The 21,714-nt window shown below is 41.7% G+C and overlaps 1 protein-coding gene across 1 annotated transcript in view; it reads left to right on the top strand.

Annotated features, from left to right (window-relative positions):
* The window catches only part of UTP20 (UTP20 small subunit processome component), a 64,008-nt gene that overhangs the window by 15,809 nt on the left and 26,485 nt on the right, over positions 1–21,714 (top strand). The window contains exons 15-31 of the mRNA XM_083860609.1: positions 2,944–3,049; positions 4,190–4,340; positions 4,731–4,793; positions 5,121–5,279; positions 6,099–6,175; positions 7,027–7,106; positions 7,745–7,988; positions 8,552–8,758; positions 10,465–10,555; positions 12,303–12,388; positions 12,948–13,073; positions 13,632–13,798; positions 14,306–14,514; positions 17,263–17,406; positions 19,724–19,803; positions 20,661–20,887; positions 21,363–21,442. Of these exons, the coding sequence (XP_083716735.1) occupies positions 2,944–3,049; positions 4,190–4,340; positions 4,731–4,793; positions 5,121–5,279; positions 6,099–6,175; positions 7,027–7,106; positions 7,745–7,988; positions 8,552–8,758; positions 10,465–10,555; positions 12,303–12,388; positions 12,948–13,073; positions 13,632–13,798; positions 14,306–14,514; positions 17,263–17,406; positions 19,724–19,803; positions 20,661–20,887; positions 21,363–21,442 (2,297 nt within the window). The remainder of the gene's footprint in view (positions 1–2,943; positions 3,050–4,189; positions 4,341–4,730; positions 4,794–5,120; positions 5,280–6,098; positions 6,176–7,026; positions 7,107–7,744; positions 7,989–8,551; positions 8,759–10,464; positions 10,556–12,302; positions 12,389–12,947; positions 13,074–13,631; positions 13,799–14,305; positions 14,515–17,262; positions 17,407–19,723; positions 19,804–20,660; positions 20,888–21,362; positions 21,443–21,714) is intronic.

Here is a 21,714-nt window from a genome sequence, read left to right as displayed (position 1 = left end):
GCACTGCCCTGGCTGCCTGCCCACCTGAGTGCATTGCCATGGCTGTTATCAGAATGTTCCCAGGTACCACAGAGAGGGATGATAAGCAGTGCAGCTGTGAAAGCAAAAAGTAGTCACTAATGTTCAGTGGATGCTAATACACAGTAAGACAAGACAAGCAAGCCGTATGGCAGGGACAGAATTAGGGTAATTGCCAATTAATAGCTAAACAGCAATAACAGCTATCAATCAGGATTCAATCTAGCACATTGCAATCAAATTTGTCATTATCTCTAACCTTGCAAGCCACATGTTGGGTGCCAGAAAGGACTGTTGTATCTTAACCTCAGCCAGCAGCTAAGCCCCTCACAGCTGCTTCTTTTCTCAGCAGGGATGAGGGGAGAGCATTAGAAGGGTAAAAGGGAGAAAACTCGTGGGTTGAGATGCAAATAGTTTTACAGGTAAATCAAAAGCCATGCATGCAAGTGAAGCAAAACAAGGAATTCATTTGCCACTTCCCAAGGGCAGGCACATGTTCAGCTATCCCCAGGAAAGCAGAGCTCAATCACTCATAACAGTTACTTGAGAAGACAAATGCCGTGCCTTCTTCTTCCCCCTGCTTTAAATGCTCACCATGGTGCCATGTGATAGGGGATATCTCTTTGGTCAGTGGGGTCAGGTGTCCCAGCTGTGTTCCACTGGCTTTGGCTGGGGTAGAGTTAGTTTTCATCACGGTGGCTGTTATGGGGCTGTGTTCTTGATTTGTGCTGAATACAGGGTTGATAATACAGAGCTGTTTTTGTTACTGCTGAGCCTACTGCTGCTGCCGAGACCTTTTCTGCTTTTCATGCTGGAAACCAACAGTTTCCAGCACAAATCTAAAACAGAGCTCCATACTAGCTACTGTGGAGAAAATTGCCTCTGTCCCAGCCAAAAACAGCACACCATCTCTGACCCAAGTGACACCATCAATTCTAAATGCCGCACCTTTTTTCCAGGAACAGATGGTTACTGGTTGTCTTCTCTTTCTGGCCAGAAAAAAAACCTGAGCCTGCATAGAGCAGGACAGTTGTTACTCAGAGAGCTAGAAAGTATTTGGCCTTGTGACAAACTGTGGACAAGTTTTAGAATGCCCCAGGTTGAGTGTTCATTGTTCCTTTGTTTGTAAGGGCTGTCTGTCATTTTCCATTTTCTATACATTTGTTAATATTCCTAAACATATCTACCAGTCAGCTCTGTTGCTTTTTCTTCTTTAAAGAAGCTTTGTCAAGTATGGCCTTTTTTTATTTAGGTCTTTATTTTATTATATTTGCAGGTTTTTCATGCTGTCATGATTGTTTTATTGGTAATGTACTTAGCCTAAAAAAGGAATATCTAAAATTTCTTTTCTTGGGTCTCATTTTTACTGGCAGTAGTAGCAGCACTGCTCAGGCTCTGTGTGCGTGCCAGAGTTACATCGCTACTTCTTCCTTTGTTTATAAGGGAAAAGAAAATAAATGCATCCTCAGTCCTATACTCATGTCTCCTCTTGTCTCATATTACACTTGCTTGCTTGGTTTTCTTCATCCTCCCAGACTAGGGCTCCTGGATGCTTTTTTTCATCCTCTGGCATTCTTTCCACCTCTGTGATTCCTGCAATTCCTTCACCTTCTACTAGGACTCCAGTCTCCTCTCATTGCCTGTGCAAGGCTCCCAGCCCTGTGCACCATTTGACCTTCGGGCCTCAGCCCTGAGGCAAAGTGCAAGTTCCAGAACTGGGTGTTTTTGATGTTCCAGTTGCTGTGGAGTGCAAGGAAATGGGCTTGAAAACTGGGTCAGAGCAATAGCAAGTTATCGCTGGCAGCTCTTCAGGGCCAGTGTGGAAGTGCTTCACTTACTGATCACACAGGTGTGTCTGTGGTGAGGTGGAAGCTGCTATCTTTGTCCAGCATCAGCACACTTCTACCAAAGGGCATACAGATTGCAGTTTGGGAACTGTCCTTGCACTATAGATGCAGAAAGTTTCCTCGTGTCATTACTTGATGTTTCTTCTCTCTTTGAGTAGCTCCTTATGGAGGTTAATGGTTAGCAGGATCTGGCACATACCTGGGGAATTAAGCAACTTAGAAAAGGGGAATGTTTTCAGAGGAATAAATAGGATATGGATGCTCACTCCCCTTTCTTTTCCATTGGCAGCATGTAAGACAGTTAAATCTAAAAACTTCTTTAATCTTTTAAAAACTTCTTTAATTTGTCTGGTTTAGAACAGTATTTCTTCAACCTGAGAAGAGACAAAGGAGGGGAATTTTTAAATTTTTTTTTAAAGCAAGCTATTTGCTAACTTAGAAGGGTGGGGGGAAAGGAATTGCCCTTTCTTACCTGGCAGAGCACTGGCTATCATGTGCTTCTGGGAAACCCTCCATCCCTAAAGGAGTCTGAGAGGTTTAGGAAGGAGACAAAATTCAGCAAACCCACTTGCCATTCACTAATATATACTCACTCTTTAGGTACATGGAATAGCTTTGAAGATCTTATGCAGCAGTGCATAGCCAAAGTTCCAGAGTTTATAGGCACCTGTGTGGTGGTAGCATCAGTATGTATTTTTGCTTTGTTTTTGCTACATTTATATCAATTTGGCAGCATTTCTTCCTTTTTAGCAGAGGGCTGTCTGCAACTCCTGCCACAGTGCTTATCTCCAGATCCCTGCTTTCTGCACATGTGGGTGTGATGGAAGCATGCAAACTGGAGCTGTCACAGCTTTCAGTGCTGGCTTGCTGGAGGAGGCACTTACTTTGATAGCCAGGGAAGCACTTCTGTGTTATGATTATGTGTTGTGGTTAGAAAATACACATGCCAGTTCTAGGATCCATATGCTACCTTATTTCTCTGACTCCAGCCTTTTCAGGATGGGCAAATACCATCCAAGCACAAGTCACTGAGAGCTGAGTAAATTTACAAGAAGTTCTTGTTCTTTCTCTGTTCCAGGAAACCTATTTGTGGCCTGCCAAGCTGTAAGTACTCTACTTAGTTTGGTAGAGTCTGCTGAAGTACTCCATTTGTTACCTGTGGAGCGTGTCAAGAGCTTGGTGACGTAAGTAAACTCTGCCTGTTTTGTGGTGCTTCATGGTTTTCCTTGGTAGGGCAAAAATTTCACTTTGCCTTTGTATAGGAGCTGGTTAAATGCTTTTTGTGTGCTGCCCATTCTGTTATGCTGGTACATTGCTTCAGTATTGTGGTTATGTAATGGAGCAAAGTTTTAGGCACTTTCTTTTGGAGAACCAGGTAGATGTAGCTCCTATTCAATGACATCTTCTTTACAAACTGATGCTTTCTTAGCTGCAGGGTAGTGTGTCAGTTGGTTCTAGTTTTACTTTGGAATGTTACACTTAGTAATTCTGTGTTACATTATAATGATAAGAGACAGGAACAGGAACAGCACCTTCTGAGCTGTGTCAAAAGCCTGAGTTTGGTTTTGGGATTCCACCATGTCCTTACATATCCATGTTTGTACTTGCTCCACAATGGGAGGAGATTTTGTATACACCATTTTATTTATTTTGACTCTATCTAACTTACAATTAGCAAAAAAAAGTGTCTGGCTGGAGGGATTTAGGAAGACCATTAATCTCTCTCTAGCATCTCCAAGACTTTAGTGGCTTGAGCTTCAAAACATCCTGTTCATTTAGGAAGTTATGGTGCTCATGTCTGAGGCACAGTGGAAGTAAAACAACTTGCCCAGATCAGGCAGGAGTTACTGGCAGCAGGCTTTAGTCTAATAGTTTCCTGCTAGCTCTGGGCAGGGGATGTGAAACCTGCTTGGAGCAAGGGATGTAAGGTAGCAGAAGGAAGTTGCTCTGTGAGCAGACAGGATTCCTGGGGTGTCACCTGAAGCCTAGATTATTTGTCTTCTGTTGAATCACTGACTGAGCACCTGGGCAGTAGCAGAAGTGTGACCTATGCAGGTTTATTTTCTGCAGCTGTGTATCCAGCATGCAAGTCTCAGATTGACAAGCCTGATTAACACAAAAGAGGAATCTCATGCCTGTAGTGGATTTTGCAGCTGCAAGTCATTGTGCTGGTGAAAGCTGACTTCAATGGCCTGCTGGTGCAAACAGAGTCTGAAATCAAGGAATTTTCCCTTAACGTTGTAGCTACCACTACTGTCTTATTTTTAAATACCAGTGTTGTTGCAGTGCTTTCTATATGTTAATAAAATCATCCATTGTTTTAGCACATTCCCTTCAGACCCCTCTGCGTTGCTGTTGGCTGACCTCTATTACACAAGGCTGGCGTTATGTGGCTGCCGGGAGCCCCTTTCCCAAGGCAATCTAAAGGACTTGTTTGAGAAGTTGCATCCTAATATTTCCACTGGCATCTCCAAGGTAATCTGCTGTTTTGAGCACATGCAAAGTGATTTATATTTAAACAATAAAACATAAGTAAACTTAGTTAAATTATAAAGTCTGAAAGGAGAAGTGTGAGACTGTGTAAAGCTGTTACTTCTATAGTGTCTGCTTAGAGCTGTGTCAATGGGGCATGAGTTAACGGAGGTTAACTGTTAGCCCTGTCGACCTTGCCTCTTCCCTAGAGGTAAATCAGGGCAGGAATATAATGCATTCACTTCAAATTGCCTTCTAGACTACAGGAATTCATCTGTTTCCCAGGTCCAAGATGAACCTAGTGAAATCAGTGTGCTCTCCCAGACATTAACCTCTCTGTAGGTGTGTATGTGTCAGTTTATATTGCCTGACATATGCTTCTGCTTGGAATAGGTCCGGCTGTTGACAGTTCGAATTCTAAACCATTTTGATAATCCACCTTCTGCACAGATTGAGGTAGGGCTAAAACTTTTCATTTAACTTTTCTTTTTTCAAAGCTATCTGTGTTTCATGTTTTGTGTGAAATGTTGCAGAAATGTTCACTTTGCAGAAACAAAACATATCTGGTAGAAGTGGTCCTCTGCTTTTGTGCTTTCACATTTCAATTTTCTTTGTCTCTACCTCCTGGTGTTTTCAGATGTGTGCCTAAATGGTGGAAACCAGAGCAAGTCCTTTAACTTTGTTCTTTAGTCCAGAATGGCTGTGAGTCTGTATAGTTTTTTTGAAGTGCTTTTCAATGAGATAAAGGTAGTCTAACAGAATTCATGTCACTTGTTTGTTCAGGGTGATGGCACAGAGGAATTCCAGCCAGTATTTGCCATATTGCTCCAAGCAGAACTTGTGCCGGCAACAGTGAATGATTACAGAGAGAAACTTCTCCATTTGAGGAAACTAAGATATGACATAGTGCAGCCTGCAATAGCAAGTGGATCTTTGCAGGAGGTAAGGATTTATTGTCAAAAAGCAGTTGTCACATTCCTTTATTCCAAGAGAATGTTTTTATTCCATCACATGGATTGCAGAGTTTTTAAGTAGCATGCATCAAAATATCAATTAACTCCCAGATTAGGTTTTAGAAAACTTACTTGTTAGGAGACATCACAGCTCCCATTGTCCTCAGGAGTTCTGTGTTTAGTAGAACAACAGTGGTATCTAGATAAATGGCCCACAGTCAGGTTAATCTGGGTTAGACGTCATGGAAAGGAAGACAGATGATTCCAGGGAGAAGCGAGCTGTGAGCAGATTTAAACTTGTGACCTTGCCATGTCCTCAGTGTGGTTGAACATTGGTAGGACTCTCACTGGCCATTGATGACCTCACTTCTGGATTTTGCTTCAGCAGGAAAATCTTTTTTGCCTGTGACTGTTGAATCTCCTCTGCTGCTGAGCTAAAGGCAGCCTCACATCCATGAGGAAGGATTTTAGGTCACTCCTCCATGTAGCTCAGCAAGGAGCCAGTCTAGAGAATATGCTATTAAGCCTAGTGCAGTGAATACTCCTTTGGGCAAGCTTTCATCTTTATGAGGTCCTTCATTTTGCTGTGGCAGCACTGAAGTTGGAGAGAGAGACAGTCCAGATCATCTGTGCTGAACTGGTTTTCCCATACTCATGTTATTTTGGTATAGTTACGAGGTCTCAGTATAGCTTACAAAAAATGGGTTCTAGATTTCCGCATGAAGCTATGAGACAAGGAGTGATTAAGGAGGATTGATCTTTAACTACTGTTTTTTGCATCTCAACAAGGTGTCGTATGTCATTCTAGGTGCCTCTTCGGTATTTACTAGGAATGCTTTATATTAACTTCAGCCCCCTCTGGGATCCTGTTATTGAACTTATAACGTGAGTATATGCAGTTGAGTGCTGCAATCTGTAGCTGTCTCATATGACATTCCTTTCCTTCTTCTGTGAACAGAAGCTGAGGTTAAAAATGTCCAATTTGGAGAGATTTGTGCATGAGAACCTTCATGTGAAATCTTCTGAAATTAATTTGATCTCTCAAATCTCAACTTGTGTAGACTCTTCAACTTAATTCCTGATTTTTCTTTAAAGGGAGCTTGCAACAAGTACAGTCAAATAGCATAAGTTTTTAGTCAGAGGTAGCAAGTTCTGATTTATGTTTCACAAATGCTTAAAGGAACAAGAAGTCTCTCTCAGTTTCCTCATCTGCCAACTTTTTTGTCCTTACTAGAAAACCTCTAAATCCTATTAAAGAGTAGGGAAGTCTTACCATGGTGAAAAAATCGGAGGCTACTTTCCACATGACTTTATCTTCTTTTTTTTTCCTCCCTCTGTTGTACGATTAAAAAAGATTGGATTTCCCTCTTCAAACCAGTGAATTAATTTTAAAAAAATTAAACCAGGTCTTCAAAAGATACATCCTTGCTAATTCTTCCTTTGACTCTATATGATTTGCTGTACGAAAGTCAGTAGAAAGCTTGAGAACATTTTTACTCATTTTGAGTTCATTTGAAGTTGTGGGATACAACCAGATTATTTTAATAACATTGACATTTGGGATCCATGAGAAAAGGCAAGTAAGTGCTACAGCTCATTGTGCAGATGTCCTATCTCCCAATGGCCACATTAAACCAATGATCAAAGCGTTTGATAGTGGTAGTTGTTAACTAGCTGAGTGACACATGCCTTTTCTGATCTTCCTTCTAATTTCATGCTGTATTCTGCTTTGTTAGTTCTCATGCAAAGGAAATGGAGAATAAACAGTTCTGGAAGGTCCTATATGAACATTTAGAGAGGGCTGCTACCTATGCTGGTAAGTCACCTTTCCTGAGCGTGGTTATCGTAGTAACCCAGCTAATGGTGAATTATGTGGCTGTTTTTCATGTGCCCCAAATTTATGTGCGATGGGGAATTCAGAACCAGTACTACTGTCATGTCCAGGGCAGCAGTGGAAAGGCTTGGGAGGAAGCTGTGTCTCCTGTCCTAAACACCAAGCTCTAGATGGAAAAGGCCGCCTTCGTTGCAGGAGGGAGTTGCAGGTTGTGGGAAACCATGCAGCAGTTTCATCTTTGCTTAAGGCTGATACTGTTCAGACTGTGACAGGAACAGTGACAAGCCCTGTGTAATGATGCAGTCTATCTTCCTGCTCCGTGGAATTTCTGCAGACAGTCCTTGTGTGTGCTCGTGAGGTTTACCCTTGGCCATATGCAATCTAGTATTTTAATATAGAGTCAGAAGTATGCAGAAGTGAACTTCCCTGTTATTCTAGGAAACTGAACCCAATTGAGAAGTGCCAGGGTTGCAAGGCATCCTAGAATGCTTTCTGAGCATTGTGTGTCTTACAGGTCAATGTTAAATACAGTTGTGTCTAAACAGGTGCATGTCACCAGATGTATTACTTTTGTAATGAGGGATGGATACATTGCTAAGATTTTCTTATCCCTTCTGTAGAAATGGAGCTACAAAATGAACTAGATGAACAGGAGGAGAGCATTGCTGAAACAGAAAGTGAGAAGATGCCAGAAGGAGAGGTGGGGACTGTCTTCCTGGAGCAGCTGAGGAGTAGAACAGATTGCAGTGAACGGCTGGACCACACAAACTACCGTTTTTTACTGTGGAAAGCACTGGATAAGTTTCCAGACAGAGTGGAGCCTCGGTCGAGGGAACTTTCTCCACTTCTATTGAGATTCATTCGGTAAGTAAGATTGATTTTTCAATTGAGTGGACACCTTGCTTTCAATGTGTTGCTGAGCTTTAAAATTGGTTATCCCATTACAGACTTTATTTCTTGAATGCATGGCTGATGACATGTCTGTTTCCAGTTGAGATAAGCTTCTAATTGGAATGTGGCTTCTGTTAGAAATGAAGCAGGCTGAAATGAAACTTCCAGTAAGTCTCTGCTGCTCAGTCTCTCATTCATTGACTTGGCATTGTCACGTTCTCATTACTCAGTTATGGAGTGATTTCAGTGGAAATAAAGTTCCTCTTTAAGAAAAACAGGCTTTAATTTGGAATCACAGAATACCAAAGTGTTTTCCCCCAGGATGGGGAAAATACTGATTTTGTTAGAGGCTGAGTCAAATTTCTGCCCCTGCAGGGAAAGCAGTAGTGTGCTTGCATATGTGTGCACATATCAAACAGTATGATTGACAATAAGATGTTATAATAAGAATGGTGAGGTTTTTAATTGTTGTTGTTGCCCTGAAACCTTAAAAAATGTTATGCTTCTTAATTCCTTCCTTCTTTTTTTAAACACAGAAATGAGTACTACCCAGCAGATTCCTTAGTGGCTCCATCTCAGGATCTCAGAAGGAAAATTGGTGGTACCATAGCATCCAAACAAATACCTGCTGAAGAGGTGAATGATGTTGCTATGGAGGAGGAGGAGGAGGAAGAAGAAAAGGAAGAAGGGGAACCAATTAATGTAGGAGTACCAAAAAAGAAAACAAGAAGAGCTGCTGCTAAGTAAGTATTTTTAGTTCTCACTTTTGCTAGTGCTTTCATGGAAAGGCAGATCCAGCAGCTCGCTTTGAGATACAAGCTGTGTTTTTGTATATATTATTTTTTCTTCTTTTGCTTGTGCTTCATCATTTCTCAATGGATTACAAGTCAGAAATTCTGCCTGTACAGTACTAAAAATCCAAATACATTGCCCAGGTTTTATCATTATCTCGTTACCTGCTGACCAGTCTGTGGTGTGTTTTACTTTATGCAAAAAAGTGTAGTATTCTGAAGTTTTCAGAGACTTTTATCCCTGAATTCATTGGCTTCTCTGTGTATATGTTAGTCTTTAAAAACTGTGGGCATTGCCAAACACTTCAAAAAATTAGAATATTTGTTTAGGTGTTCTAATATTGGGATCCTGCTGTTTCCTGCCCATTACAAATCTTGTCTTCTTGGAGACCAAGGCTTTTATTTGGTAGACTGAAGCAGCATGTTGCTAAATGTCATTTTTGCAGTGCTGAATACATGGAGAAAGTTGCTCTTTGTATGAATTCTCACCAGTGATGACCTCTGTCAAATATCCCTTACAAATACAGCACAAGGATTTATATTCTGACACTTCTTTTGCCAAAGATGGCCCTTGTAATGACAGAGAACTTCAAAATGTCACCTTATAATGTTGGAACAATACAAGTATTTGATATGTGGCCTAAAGTGTCATTTCATCCCAGATGTCCTATAGGTGTTTAATTTTTTCCCAGGTTCTGGCTTGTATCTGCAAGTTATCAGCAATTAAAATACAGTGACAGTCCAAGATATTTTGCTGCTTTCCCAGCCTCCATCTCAAAGCATCCATGTAGTGAAGTGGAAACATTAGCTCCCGGTAGCTGTAACAAGGGCATAAAAGATTTACCTCGGATGTGTTAATGAGTTGTGGAGTGACCTCCCTTCCCGGGTCAGGCCTGTGCCAGGAAGGACTCATTCATGGGGCTGCACCCTGTGTCCGGGGCAGGGAGGGTGCACACCTGCCCCTGGCTCCCTGTGGGATTCCTGGAAGACATCCTACTTGTCCCTTGTCTGTGCCCAGCCATGGAGGAGGGTGGCTCAGCTCAAGTGTCTGGAGAGTTCAGTGTAAATTAGCAGAGGGAGTGCCTGAATGAGGACAGCTTCTACCAGTCTCACAGCACACATGGTAGAGATCTCACACCTTCCTTATCCTGGTCTTCTCTGTCCCTTTCCAAGAAGAGGAGGTGGGAGAGATGTGAAGTGACACCGCCAGCGCTAGAGGAACTGACTCCCATCTGTCCTTGCAGCCCAGTGTTAAGTCCAGCACAGTCTGTGGCTGAATGCAGCCCATCACATTGGTAGGAGCAATATGGGCAGCAGTTATGGACAAGTGAATAAACAAAGAGATTAGTACAGAATTTTGGTGTTCTAGGTTGGGCTGGCAGAGAGAAGTAAGCTGCATCCTGACTGTACCCCTTTCTCGTGAAAAAACTGAGCCTACCCGATGCTGCTGAAGTAAAGGCAATTCTGTGTGCAGTGAAGTAACAGCTGGAAGGAGCTGCATAGGGAACAGGACACCTCTTGCTATGTCTGAAATAGTGCTGAAGACTTGGGATCCTCTTGTGTTGCGTTTTATTTTCTTTCTTATTAAGGAATTTTATTAAAGTTCCCTGTTTGTTTGTCTCCTGGATATTTTAGAAAATACTTGTGTTGTTTTTCAGGCAACTAATAGCCCACTTACAAGTTTTCTCAAAATTCTCAAATCCTCGTGCATTGTATCTGGAACAGAAGTTGAATGCCTTGTATACCCAGGTGAGGCTATTTGCTTACTTTTAGAATTGCTGCTAATAAATTAATTCTTTCTTATTTGAGTGCAGTGTCTAATAACTGAGGAAACCTGTCATTTTCTGAGCTCAGCTGTGATAGCTGACAAAGGAGCTGTCCTTGAGAGGACTTCCTAACAGGCGTCACTTGAAATGAGCCCCTTAGGCAAAGACCTCCTTAAGGTCTTTGATACCTGGCTTAGTTTATCAGGATACCTGGCTTAGTTTATCAGGAGTGGCACTTGCAAACTTGCAAACAGCAGACCAGTAGTAGTCTTTGCAAGGTGGAAGAGTGGCTGCAGAGGATATCTGTTTTACTTACACTTCCTGCAGGATCTGGAGGAGGATTTAGAATCCAAACCTTGGGGAAGATCTAAGGAGATTTGTCTTTGTCCTATAGTGTTCTGTGTACTAAGAGTGGCCAGTATGTACAAGAGATCATCAGGCATCAAAAAGGGAATTTCTTCTTGAAGAATATTCAGTTGCTTGATTCTATTCTGAGGGATTTCCCTGAAAGAACTGTTGAAAGTATGACTTCAAAGAGGGATTCTAGGTCTTTATTTTACAATCCTTAAAATGGTTTTGTTTTTTAATTCTTTAATTTTACAGGGTTATGTTGGTTCCCAGTTTATGGATTTTTCAGGTATTGGGGTTTGCTCTCTTTCTTCCCAGTTTGTGTTTTCTGAGGCTGTGCGTGTTGAAAGCTCTATTCCTTAGTCCCTGAATTTGAGAATCTCTAGTAGACATCCACTCTGTTTCAGTCTATCTCAAAGTATTGTATAGAAAAACAGTTAATCCATGTGTTTACTTGCCTGTGTTCTTAGCAAAATATTGGACAGATGTGTAAAGGTCAAATCACTTTGGGAAGAACAGCCTGGCACAAGAAGAAAGATTACTTCATCACTTACTGTTTGAATTTCTGTGTCTTAGTATATGCATTGTCACGGTTGGTGTGTCCATCATAGCAACATCATGGCAAAACAACCTTTGATGACACATGCCTGTGCTATTTGGTATGAGACTGAAGAACTGATAAAGATGCTGCCTGGGGAGATGATCTGTTATTCTCACTTCTTTTCCCTGTCCTAGAAATCTCAGAATCACAGATTATGCTGAGTTAGAAGGGACCCATCAGAGCCATCGAGTCCAGTTCCTGGCCTTGCACAGGACACCCCAAGAACCAAACCATATGCCTGAGTGCATTGTGCAAACACTTCTTTAACTCAGATAGTCTTGGTGCTGGGACCACTACTTGGTGTTGTTTAATGCCTAGGTTATGAAGAGTCATCTTCAAGAGAGAGAAATCTCAGTGAGACTTTGCATACGAAGTCTTCCAAGTAGTTTGTGTTTGTCACAGGAAAGAAATACAGATATCTTGGAATGGTTTGGGTAGTCTACTTTTTAATCCAGTCTTCTTAGATACACAGCTGATAACTGGTTTTGATGATAAATGCAAGCTCATAGTGGTCCAAAAGACAACTATGAAAAAACAAACATTGTAACTGTCCTACATAGATGAAGGAAAAGTGTATATGAGCTATCAGCAACTATTTTATGAGTGGCAGTTGTGCATGTACATCTTGGCTTTATACTGGCTACACAAACATTCTGCTTCCATTTGAGTAAGTTAGTCCAAAACCTTCTTGAGCTTGTAGCCTTTGGGTTGTTTCACTATTTTCAGTAAGCACTTCTGCCTCCTAGACAGGGACTCATTTTCTTTCTTTTGTTATTTGCAGTTGCTGTCTCATCAAGACCAGAGTGTACAGAGAATAGCTCTTGACTGTATGATGACATACAAGCATCCTCATCTACTGCCATACAGGTAAAAGCTTTTATATTATTTTAGCACTGGTGAATAAGCCTGCTGTCATAACAGAAGCCTGCTTTGGGGGTCAATTTTATTTGGGGTCTTGTATTTGTTGAAGACATACATGTAAAGTTTAATTTTAACCAACTATATGTTTTGTACCTAAGAGAGGAAATCAGGTCCTGAGGTTGATCAGTGCCTCTTTTTTTGTTTAGAGAAAAATAGCAACACTTCCGTTCTGTCCCAGAATAGTGTCATTAGTGTTAGTAGTTCCATCATTTTCAAAGATGTCTTTTGTACTGATGATTTATAACCACACAAAGAAAGTGATAGTATAAAACTAGTTTGTGGTTAAATAATTTCTTTTGAATATGTCCAGGACTTACTTGTCTACATAATTAGCTTGAAATTGCTGGCTTTTAATTTTTTTTTTTAATAAAAGAGTGCGAAAGTACTGCTTTAATATTTTGTATACAGCAAGGATAGATAGGTAGATAATTAGATATAGATGTATCTGTGTATCTGTCTATTTTTATAACCCTATCTGCTCTCAAATAATGTTTATTACTCACAGGGAGAACTTGGAAAGGCTACTGGAGGACAAGAGCTTTAAAGAAGAGATAGTCCATTTCAGTATTTCTGAGGAGACCACAGTAGTAAAAACAGAGCATCGGCCACATCTCATCCCCGTTCTTATGAGGTGTGTTCTGAAGTGTGAGTTCAAAAGCTTCATGGCAGAGTACCATGAGCAGAGAGATGTAATGCTGCTTCTTATTTTTATTTCATTTTTATCTCATTTTTATCTCAGTTGAGATAAACCCATGGTTAATGGTATAGTTTGATGACTTAGTTTGTGATATTATGTATGGTTTCCTTATTAATGCTTTTATGTAATGTGTTATGCAAACAGTGGTTTTTTTTAAAAACAGCATTTGGTAATACTGTTTCTACTAAGGATTACAGAGAACTGTGAGGATGTTTCAGTTCACTGAGTATTGCCAGCTGTTTGCAGTGATGCAAATTGTTCTGCAAGGTAACCAGTTTTATACATGAAGTTTCCAGCAGAGCTTGTATGGTAGTAGCAGAAGCTGATCTTTCACTAAGACGTTTTTGGACAGTATGTAGCAGGTCAGTGGAAACCCTGAAGGGAGAACTTCCACTAGAGAATATTTTTAAACTGAGTTTCTCCTGCAGAATAAGAGGCTGGAAAACAGATGGCTTTCTGGAAGCTAATGCAACCTCTTTTTGGTTCTTGAAGAATTCTCTATGGCAGAATGAGAAACAAAACAGGGAGCAAAACACAGGGCAAGTCTTCAGCGAGCACTCGCATGTCAATCGTTCTGCGATTTCTGGCTGGCTCACTGCCAGAAGAGATACGGATGTTCTTGGATCTACTCTTCGAAGCTGTGAAGCAATTCAGTAATGGTAGGTGGGCCATAGAAACTGGGAGCATGGTATTTCCTGACATATAGAGACATGAGGGGATAAATATGCTTAGTACTGTTATATGCTTCAGTTTGTCTCTTAACCATGCCTTGAAAGGATGAAAGTAAACCCTTGGTAAGGCCTAGGTTTCCCCTGAGTTTCTCCTTACAAAGCATGATTGCTCTGTTTTATGTGTCCAAGGTCAGAAAAACTGAACACAGCGATGCAAGTAAGCTGTAGCAGGCCAGGAGTAGATAGTGGCTGGTATCATAGGCTAGCCTGAGTATCATGGTAGTAAAGAGAGCTTGTGCTCTGAATCTATAGCAGTGGGAGACATCTGAGTGGAAGAGAGATAGAGATACAGAGCTGTTCTTATTTAAAAATCTGACTGTGAGGATTTGTAATTTAGGGACAAATTCAACTATTTTTCAGTGAAAAATTAATCTTGGTAGTGGGTGTCTTTATGGTGCCTCCCTAGATAATTTGCTGTTCCTTTGCCTACCACAGGGCCTTGCCAGACTGCAGTCCTTCAAAGCATGTCAGAGCTGGATTTAGCTAAAGTCCTGCCTCTTGGGCGTCAGCATAGCCTCTTCAACAGTCTTGAAGTTGTGTTGAAAAACATGGGACATCTGATCCAGCATTACCTGCCTGAAATTTTGCAGATTCTTCTCTGCATGACTGCTGTGATATCCTGCATCCTCCAGCAAAGAGAGAAGGTACAGTATATGCAAACAATATACAAACATGTGAAATTAAGTTTCTTTCTCTCCTCTTCCTCTGAGCTTACACATATAAACAGAGCTTTATTGATTCAAGTAAAGATAAGTTGAATGCCATTGTGGAGTGAAGCTTAGCAATTAGAAGTCTATCAAAATAGAGGCCAGTGATGCTTGTCTGAAAGTGGCTCAAGCAGTGCAGACAGAATTAATGTATTTAGAAAATGGATTTGAACTGTGTTTTTGTTTGAGTTACTGAAGAGAGAGTTGGAGGCGATCTCTGTGCGTTGTTCCTACCTGTTTTGTGGAGGGATAGGCATGAGAGGGAGATAAATGTCCTGTTATAAACATATAACAAGATTTTATAGCTGGAAGTTGAAACTTGCCTTAAAGATGGAGCTTCTTGGCTGGATAAAACATTTGAGCAGGAGAAGGAGAGATTTAAAGTTCCTTGTTTGAAGACATCAGAGCAAACCTCATCCATGAGGTGTTTTGTTGTAGTGCTAGACCTCAGGGGAGCTCAGCATTGTGGATGAGCATAGTGATTTATCTACCCTGAGTATCTCCTGTAATGGGACACAGGAAGGATGTGGCTACCAGCCATGCTTTCCACACACCAGAAGCATCTTCAGCTCTGTATCAGGGGTAGTCATACTAATCCAGTGTTAGTATTTGGGTCTTAGCCAGGTATCTGCAGAGCATCGCAAATGTTTTTCCCCTTGCTGAGCAATGCCTGTACGTGCAGAGGGGATCAGGTGAGGAAGACATCCTGTTAAAGATTGGTTACACCTAGAAGTGGGGTATGTTGGCTTATTGCTGCCCACAGGGGGGCAGCACAGACAGCCCTGAGCTCTAGTCCAGCTACATGGGGTGTGTTGCCAGCTCCTCAGAAACTGTGACACTGAGCCAGGCTTTTCTGTCTTCCTGGTGCAGAGGCTGTCCATATATTAGGTGGGAAACAAGCAAACTGCACTGTAATCATCATCTCTGTGGTGTTGAGAGGAATTACAAGATGATGGACTGAGCAAGTGGGAATGAATGTTTTGTCACCATGAGCGTGTTCTTGCCAAGACCCAGCTGTGAGCATTTGAGATCAGAACTTTGAAAAAAATATGTCAAAACAAAGCAAGTCCTTGCAATAGGCAATATCCAGGGTCCTATAGTTGCCTGTGGGCTGCACAGAACCTTGTAACTGTCTTAATTTATGAAGAGGATGAGCAAATTTGAGGACACCAGCATCCCACAGTCTGACTTCAGCAGTGCATTGCATATGCCTATATGTTTTCAATGAAGACAGGAGACAGGAGTTCTAAAAGCTGCTTCATTAACTGCAAGGAAAGCTGCATTTTGCCAGAGTTGCTACAGTAATCCTGTCATGGTTGTGTAATGTCAGAAGTGACAGTCTGTTGTTTGTCTGAACTTAATTTAGCACTTCATTAGCCCAGGGGCTGTTAAAAGCTCAAGGAAGAGTGTGAGAAATCTGTTTGTCTTGACTAATAATTAGAAGACATTCTTGGAGTTTGAGAGTAATTTATTGCAGACTGATACTGCCTGGAGAGTTAAACATCAACTTTGACCACTTTAAGACAAGTTATTAATTTACCATTTCCTACTGATTGTGTTCACTATTGAGTTTCTTTGTCCTCTCAAAGGGTCGATCTCAGAGAACTCTTATAGTGATTGAGCAGTGGGAAACCCAAAATTACTTCACTTAGAGGTCACCATTAGCAATATTATCCTGGTCTGTGCTTTCTTTGGGCTTTCAAACAGTTCATTTGCCACCTGGAAGCTGATCACACTCCGTTAGTACACATTCAGCATAGCTTGGGAGATCCTGTTGCAAGAACTTGATTGGTTCCTTTTCCACCATCTCCTCTTTGTCTTTTTTACCTGTGATTTTGGATTCTGTGTGGTGGATCATGATATGAACTGGAGACCCAAAAGAGCTCCAGTATCAGACAGTGACTTTTATTTGGTCTTATGTGGCTTTGTTGTTTCTGAGACTGAAGTTCATTACCTCTGTACTGTGGAGCTACTTCATGTGCTCGTGCTGTGAGCTGATTGCACAGTGTGGAAATAATTTCGGTTACTCGGGTCAAGACTCCTCTCAGGGAGGAGAGTCAGAATGCAGCAGTGCATGAGTTTCGTTATTGAAATGTTTTTCCCAAGAAAGGCTGTGGAACATAACCACTAAATGGGTACTGGAAGCACCTTCCTGTAACCAAATGCTATAGCCCCCACCCTGCTCTGCTGGAAGACATAATTCACATTCTTCCCTTCTCTGTTCCTCCCCCCTTCTCTTCGTCTGTTGATTTCTTTTCTTCCCAGAAGATCTCAGTGTGCAGCTTCACTTTGGAGAGCTGATTTGAGTCCTTTCAAGTGTAAAACAGAATTGTTTAAGTGTCAGGGTTGGAAATCTAATTAATTGTGGTGTAGCTTTCTGCATTGTGTCCAAGAGGGGCAGATGCTACTGATTTAAACCTAAACCTATAGCATGGATTTTTTATGAGCCAAAGGAGTCCTGTATAACTGACTCAATGCAGGAACAGGCAGGCCCCTTTTGGAAGAATTTAGGTCAACTCTGAGATGTAGAATGCTACCATGAGCAAGTTACAAGAGAAAACAGAAGTTTCTGCAAAGGATGTATCTCGATGGAGTCAATCAAAGAATTTAATTTCAGAGCATGTAGTTAGTAGTTATTCTGCTAAGGCCTTACTGAGTTGGGGTTTTTTGTTGGTTTTTTTACAGGTCCAACCTAGGTTGATTAATCCACTGAAGAATTTGCGACGTCTTGGTCTCAAGCTTGTGGCAGAGTTTTTTTCTGATTATGAGACCTACAGGTTTAGTGTGGAAGAGATTGATGCAGTTTTCCATGCTGTGATATGGCCTCAGGTAAGTATTTCTTGTTTTTCCAAATAACTTGTTTGAAACATGTACCATACATGTACCATATTCCAGCTGTACTGGAGTCCATCATGTCATCTGTCTCCATTGCTAGATTGGATGTGGCCTTGGACAGATTCTGGCATCCCAGTGTGTCTGTGCAAGGCCAGTTTCTTGGCTCATGTCTGATTAGTCCTGGAATAACCAAGTCACAGATTAAAGTACAAATTAATTCATCTGAATAAAATGGATGCCATTTATTTGTTCTTTAACCGCAGAAGCAGACTTCTTCCTTAGATGCTTCAGGGAAGCTGAATAATACGAGTCATTTCTAGGTGCTCTTTACTGCTTTTCTGTGTCACACTTGTTGGGTAGGGGACTGCAGAAACAAATGCTGCTGCAGGAAAGGAAGGACCCAGCAAGGTCTATCAGTGGGTTATATGGTCTTGTGCCTGCTTGCTGAGAGTTCCATGTGAGCACAGTGACAAAGCACAGGCTTGTGGCTTTTATCAGAGAAATTCAGATGACCACTGAGCTTGGAAAATGCACTGCTGTGAGATGGAGAGAGAACACAGAATTTAAAATTAAATTTTGCTCTCTTGGTCAGTGCAGTGTCTGGGGTTGTCAGGGGGTGTCTGTACCAGCTGCTGTGTTGTCTCTGCTCTAAAAGCAGGTGTGTCCATGAAAAGGTTAACTGAGGAAGAGAGGCTGACTCCGCAAGAGTGCTCTTCCACAGAGGCTTTTGAGATATCCAAATGTCCAACTTCCTAGCAGCATAAAAGCCTGTTAAAGAGCACTGGTACAGTCTGTGAAACCAGAGAGCTGCTTCTCTAGATACTGTGTTTGTTTACTCCTACACTGTTTCTCTGCTTGTGATGTGTACAAACAGCAGATAAAATAGTACCAGGCAGTGCATATAGCTCTGTATTGCACTCGGCTGAGCAACAGGGAAGTTCATGTTCCTGGTTTGTCCGTGGACTCTTCTTACAGCCAGGGTGCTACATGGGAAAAGCAGTGAACATTTATTGCAGTTCCCCAGCAGTTCAGGCTTTAAGTCAGCAAAGCACTTAAAGCTTTCAGGGAGCACGGTGTTTGCAAATTCTGAGTAACTGAACAAGATGTACTATTGCTACTAAATAGTTAGAATGCCTCTCGTCCTTAATATGTCAGGAAGACAGAGGGTTTTGAAGCTTGGATGGTAGTACGATCCAGAAGCTCCCTCTGGAGTCTTCTCTGGTGAACTTCATGAAAATTTGGTTTTGGCAAAAGAATTGTTTTGACTTGTGTGCTTTCCTTTTTTAAAACTATAGAACTGAGGTGTGTAAAAACTAATTGAGAGGGCAAATTGTTTTAAGCCTGTTGAATCTGCAATTGGAGTTTGCTGTTGTTCATAGCCCAGGATGATTTTGCTGCAGAGGCTTGTTAGCCTGCACAGCAGCGTTCCTGCCGGATTGGATTAATAGTTTACTCTCCATTGTATATCATTCAGGAAATCTCTGTTTTATGCAGGGCAGTAATATCACCAGCCTTTGAGACAGGAGAAGGTGGTTTCTAAGATCCTGGCTATGATGGTCAGACATGCCTTCTTTTTCTGTTATGCTCAGGTCTTGAGCAAACTGAGCTAGTCCAAACCCCACATGCACCATTCTGCCTGCTGCCTCTGAATGCACTGGAGCCTGCTCTGCCTGTGTGTTCACTAGTGGTGCCCTGCCAACAGTCCAGCAGTGGTCACGGTGAAAACCCACCTGTGTAACTTGGGTGGAGCCCATTGGGTTGTGGAGTGGCAGAGAGGAGGGTGCACTGGGTCACCTTAGCCTGTGTCCAGTCGTGCAGGAGCAGCAGCTGTTCTGTGGGGCTCAGGCTGGGCACCTCCGAGGTGGGATTGTTTTGGAGTTCCCATTCATGGGATGCAGTACAATGTTCCAGCCTCTCCAGTGAGGCCATGGAGATACAGACCAGGTGCTGCAGTCAGGGCATAGGAAGTGCGGGAGGAGTGAGTTTTTGGTGCTGTGCTTGAGATTTCACAGGTATGTCTGAGAGAGGTGGCTAAGTCTCTGTGGCAAATGGGAGGCATCATGGGAGTCTAGTTTTAAGGGGAGGGCAAAAATAGTGGCTGTGGTAGCTGGAATACTGTATAAACAGGAGTGGGATGATCTAAGGAGTCATTTGACAAATATTGAGGAAGTTGGGAAATTACTTTATAAAAGGTTGAAATCACTTTATAACAAAGGTAAACTATAGAATGTGAGGTCTTCATTAGAGATGAGGTTTTTAAGTGGCTTTGCTTACTTACGTTACATTGGTAACTGATTTTTCTCTCCTTTAGGTCTGCAGGTTGGCTTCAGAGAGTCAGTATTCTCCAACTTTTCTGCTCAAACTCATTCACACCTGGAGTAAGAACCCCAGGTAAGTGTTCTTCTGGCAAAGAAGCCTAAGTACTTCTGAAAACATAAAACACAAAAAATAGCACACTAACAGGCTGTGAATAGTTGCGTCCATATTTTCTTTTTCCATTTGACTCTCGTTCTTTTGATAGCAGTCAAAGCAACTGGGAAGCTTTCTAGTTTATGCAAGAACTCACTTTTTAACAGGCTGCTTTTTCCATATATTAATAACTAAGCAGCCCAAACCTAACTTACAGGTGAAGAGGAGGTCTGACATCTTAGGATATGTCTGTCTTGACCAATGACTTCTTAGTCTTGTGAGGTGGAAAGTCAATTTTACAATATATAATTTCATTCATGTGTTTGGAGTCTCTTTTCCTTTCTGTGTTATAAAAGAGTAAGGGCAAGTTCAGCATAGAATCTGTGACTGAGAGTCTGTTACTGAAAGTTGTAAAAGAGCTTTTTTTTGGTTCTGACACTGAGAAGTTCCAGCTCAACTGTCTTGAGTAATTTTTGCCTCTTCCACAGACTCACTGTTTTTCCTTTGCTAAAGTGGTGTTTCATTTGAGACACCTCATTGGTAGGCATGAAGACCTTGTATATAAACGTCTATTAAAAATGTTATTGGATCACTAGGTTAGGAGCAGACTAAGAGGAGACTCAGGCTGTGGAGAAAGTATTAGAAAAGGGACTTGATAACCTCTCAACCACCATTCGTTGTATTTTTCATGACACTGTTGTTCTGGTTTTTGTGCACTTTTTTTCTTGGTTGAAGTGAAGACAGTCATTATTTTTTGTGTGACTTCTTGCACAAAAGAATTAGAAGCTGAAAATTCTGAACCTGATTTTCAGTGAACCTTTATATAATCTTTCTCTCAGGTATTTCCCTTTGCTGGCCAAGCAGCAGCCAGATCATCCAGAGAGTGATATATTGACAAATGTGTTTGCTGTGCTGTCAGCCAAGAATCTGTCTGAGGCCACATCCAACCTTGTGATGGACATTGCTGATAGCCTTCTCAACAGCCCAGATTTTGAACCCACGGAGCACGTTTCCAGTTTGAACGTGACTGACTGTGTTTTCGTGGCCACTGGAGACGTGACAGGAGGTATGCCTGCCTGAGAGTTCTGAGAGACCTGTTGGGTGCTTTAGATGGAGATGTTAGATTATGGTGAGGTTGTCCACACTGGCTAAGAATACTGGGGAAGAGGACCTCCCAGCAGAGATGGAAACATCAGTGTACAAATTTCTCTTGTTGTGCTCAAGAAGTATAAAGTTCTGCTTGCCTGATGACTGATGAGATCCACATTTGAATGTCAGGGTCCTGAGCATGGAGAGATTCCTTATGAAGAGGGAGATGCTGACCTGTTCTGTCTGTGAAGCTTTGACTGATACAAGTTCAAGAACTCCATTGCTGTCTTGGCTCTGCACCTAACACCACATTTTATAAAAAGGCCCCTTTCCTGTATGCACATGATCCTGTATCACTTTGATGTTTAGTCTGTGCTCCCTGACAGGAAAGACCTGGCATCTTTGAGAGTTAGTAGACAGAACAGTAGTGTGCTGTGTTTGATGCATTGGAGACATCTTTAACCTGCAACACTCAAAGCTCGTGGAAAGGAGCTTATGCCCTTGTTATGGCAGCTTTGATTTTACACAAGAGGTCAGTGGTGGAATAAAGAAAACCACATCCACAAATGCTCCAGTCATTTTAGGAGATGACTTTTGAGCAGTGTCCTTGGTGCCTTCCAATGAGCCCACACTTAAAAGGGCTGTAACTGAAATCTGTGAGGAGAGTGGTGTGTGCTTTCTTTGATCTCATCTCAGACATGTTAGACTTGGTCTCAGCAAGTGCTGATGTTTCTTTCCAGCCACCAGCTGCCCTGCACATTCATGGCTCCCATTTACTTATTCTTCCACTAATGAAGCCTCCTT

Source organism: Zosterops lateralis (assembly GCF_965231275.1).
Source record: "Zosterops lateralis genome assembly, chromosome: 4".
NCBI classification, from domain to species: domain Eukaryota; kingdom Metazoa; phylum Chordata; class Aves; order Passeriformes; family Zosteropidae; genus Zosterops; species Zosterops lateralis.
Note: the sequence above shows the minus strand (reverse complement) of the source record. Positions and strands in the feature narration are given on the sequence as shown.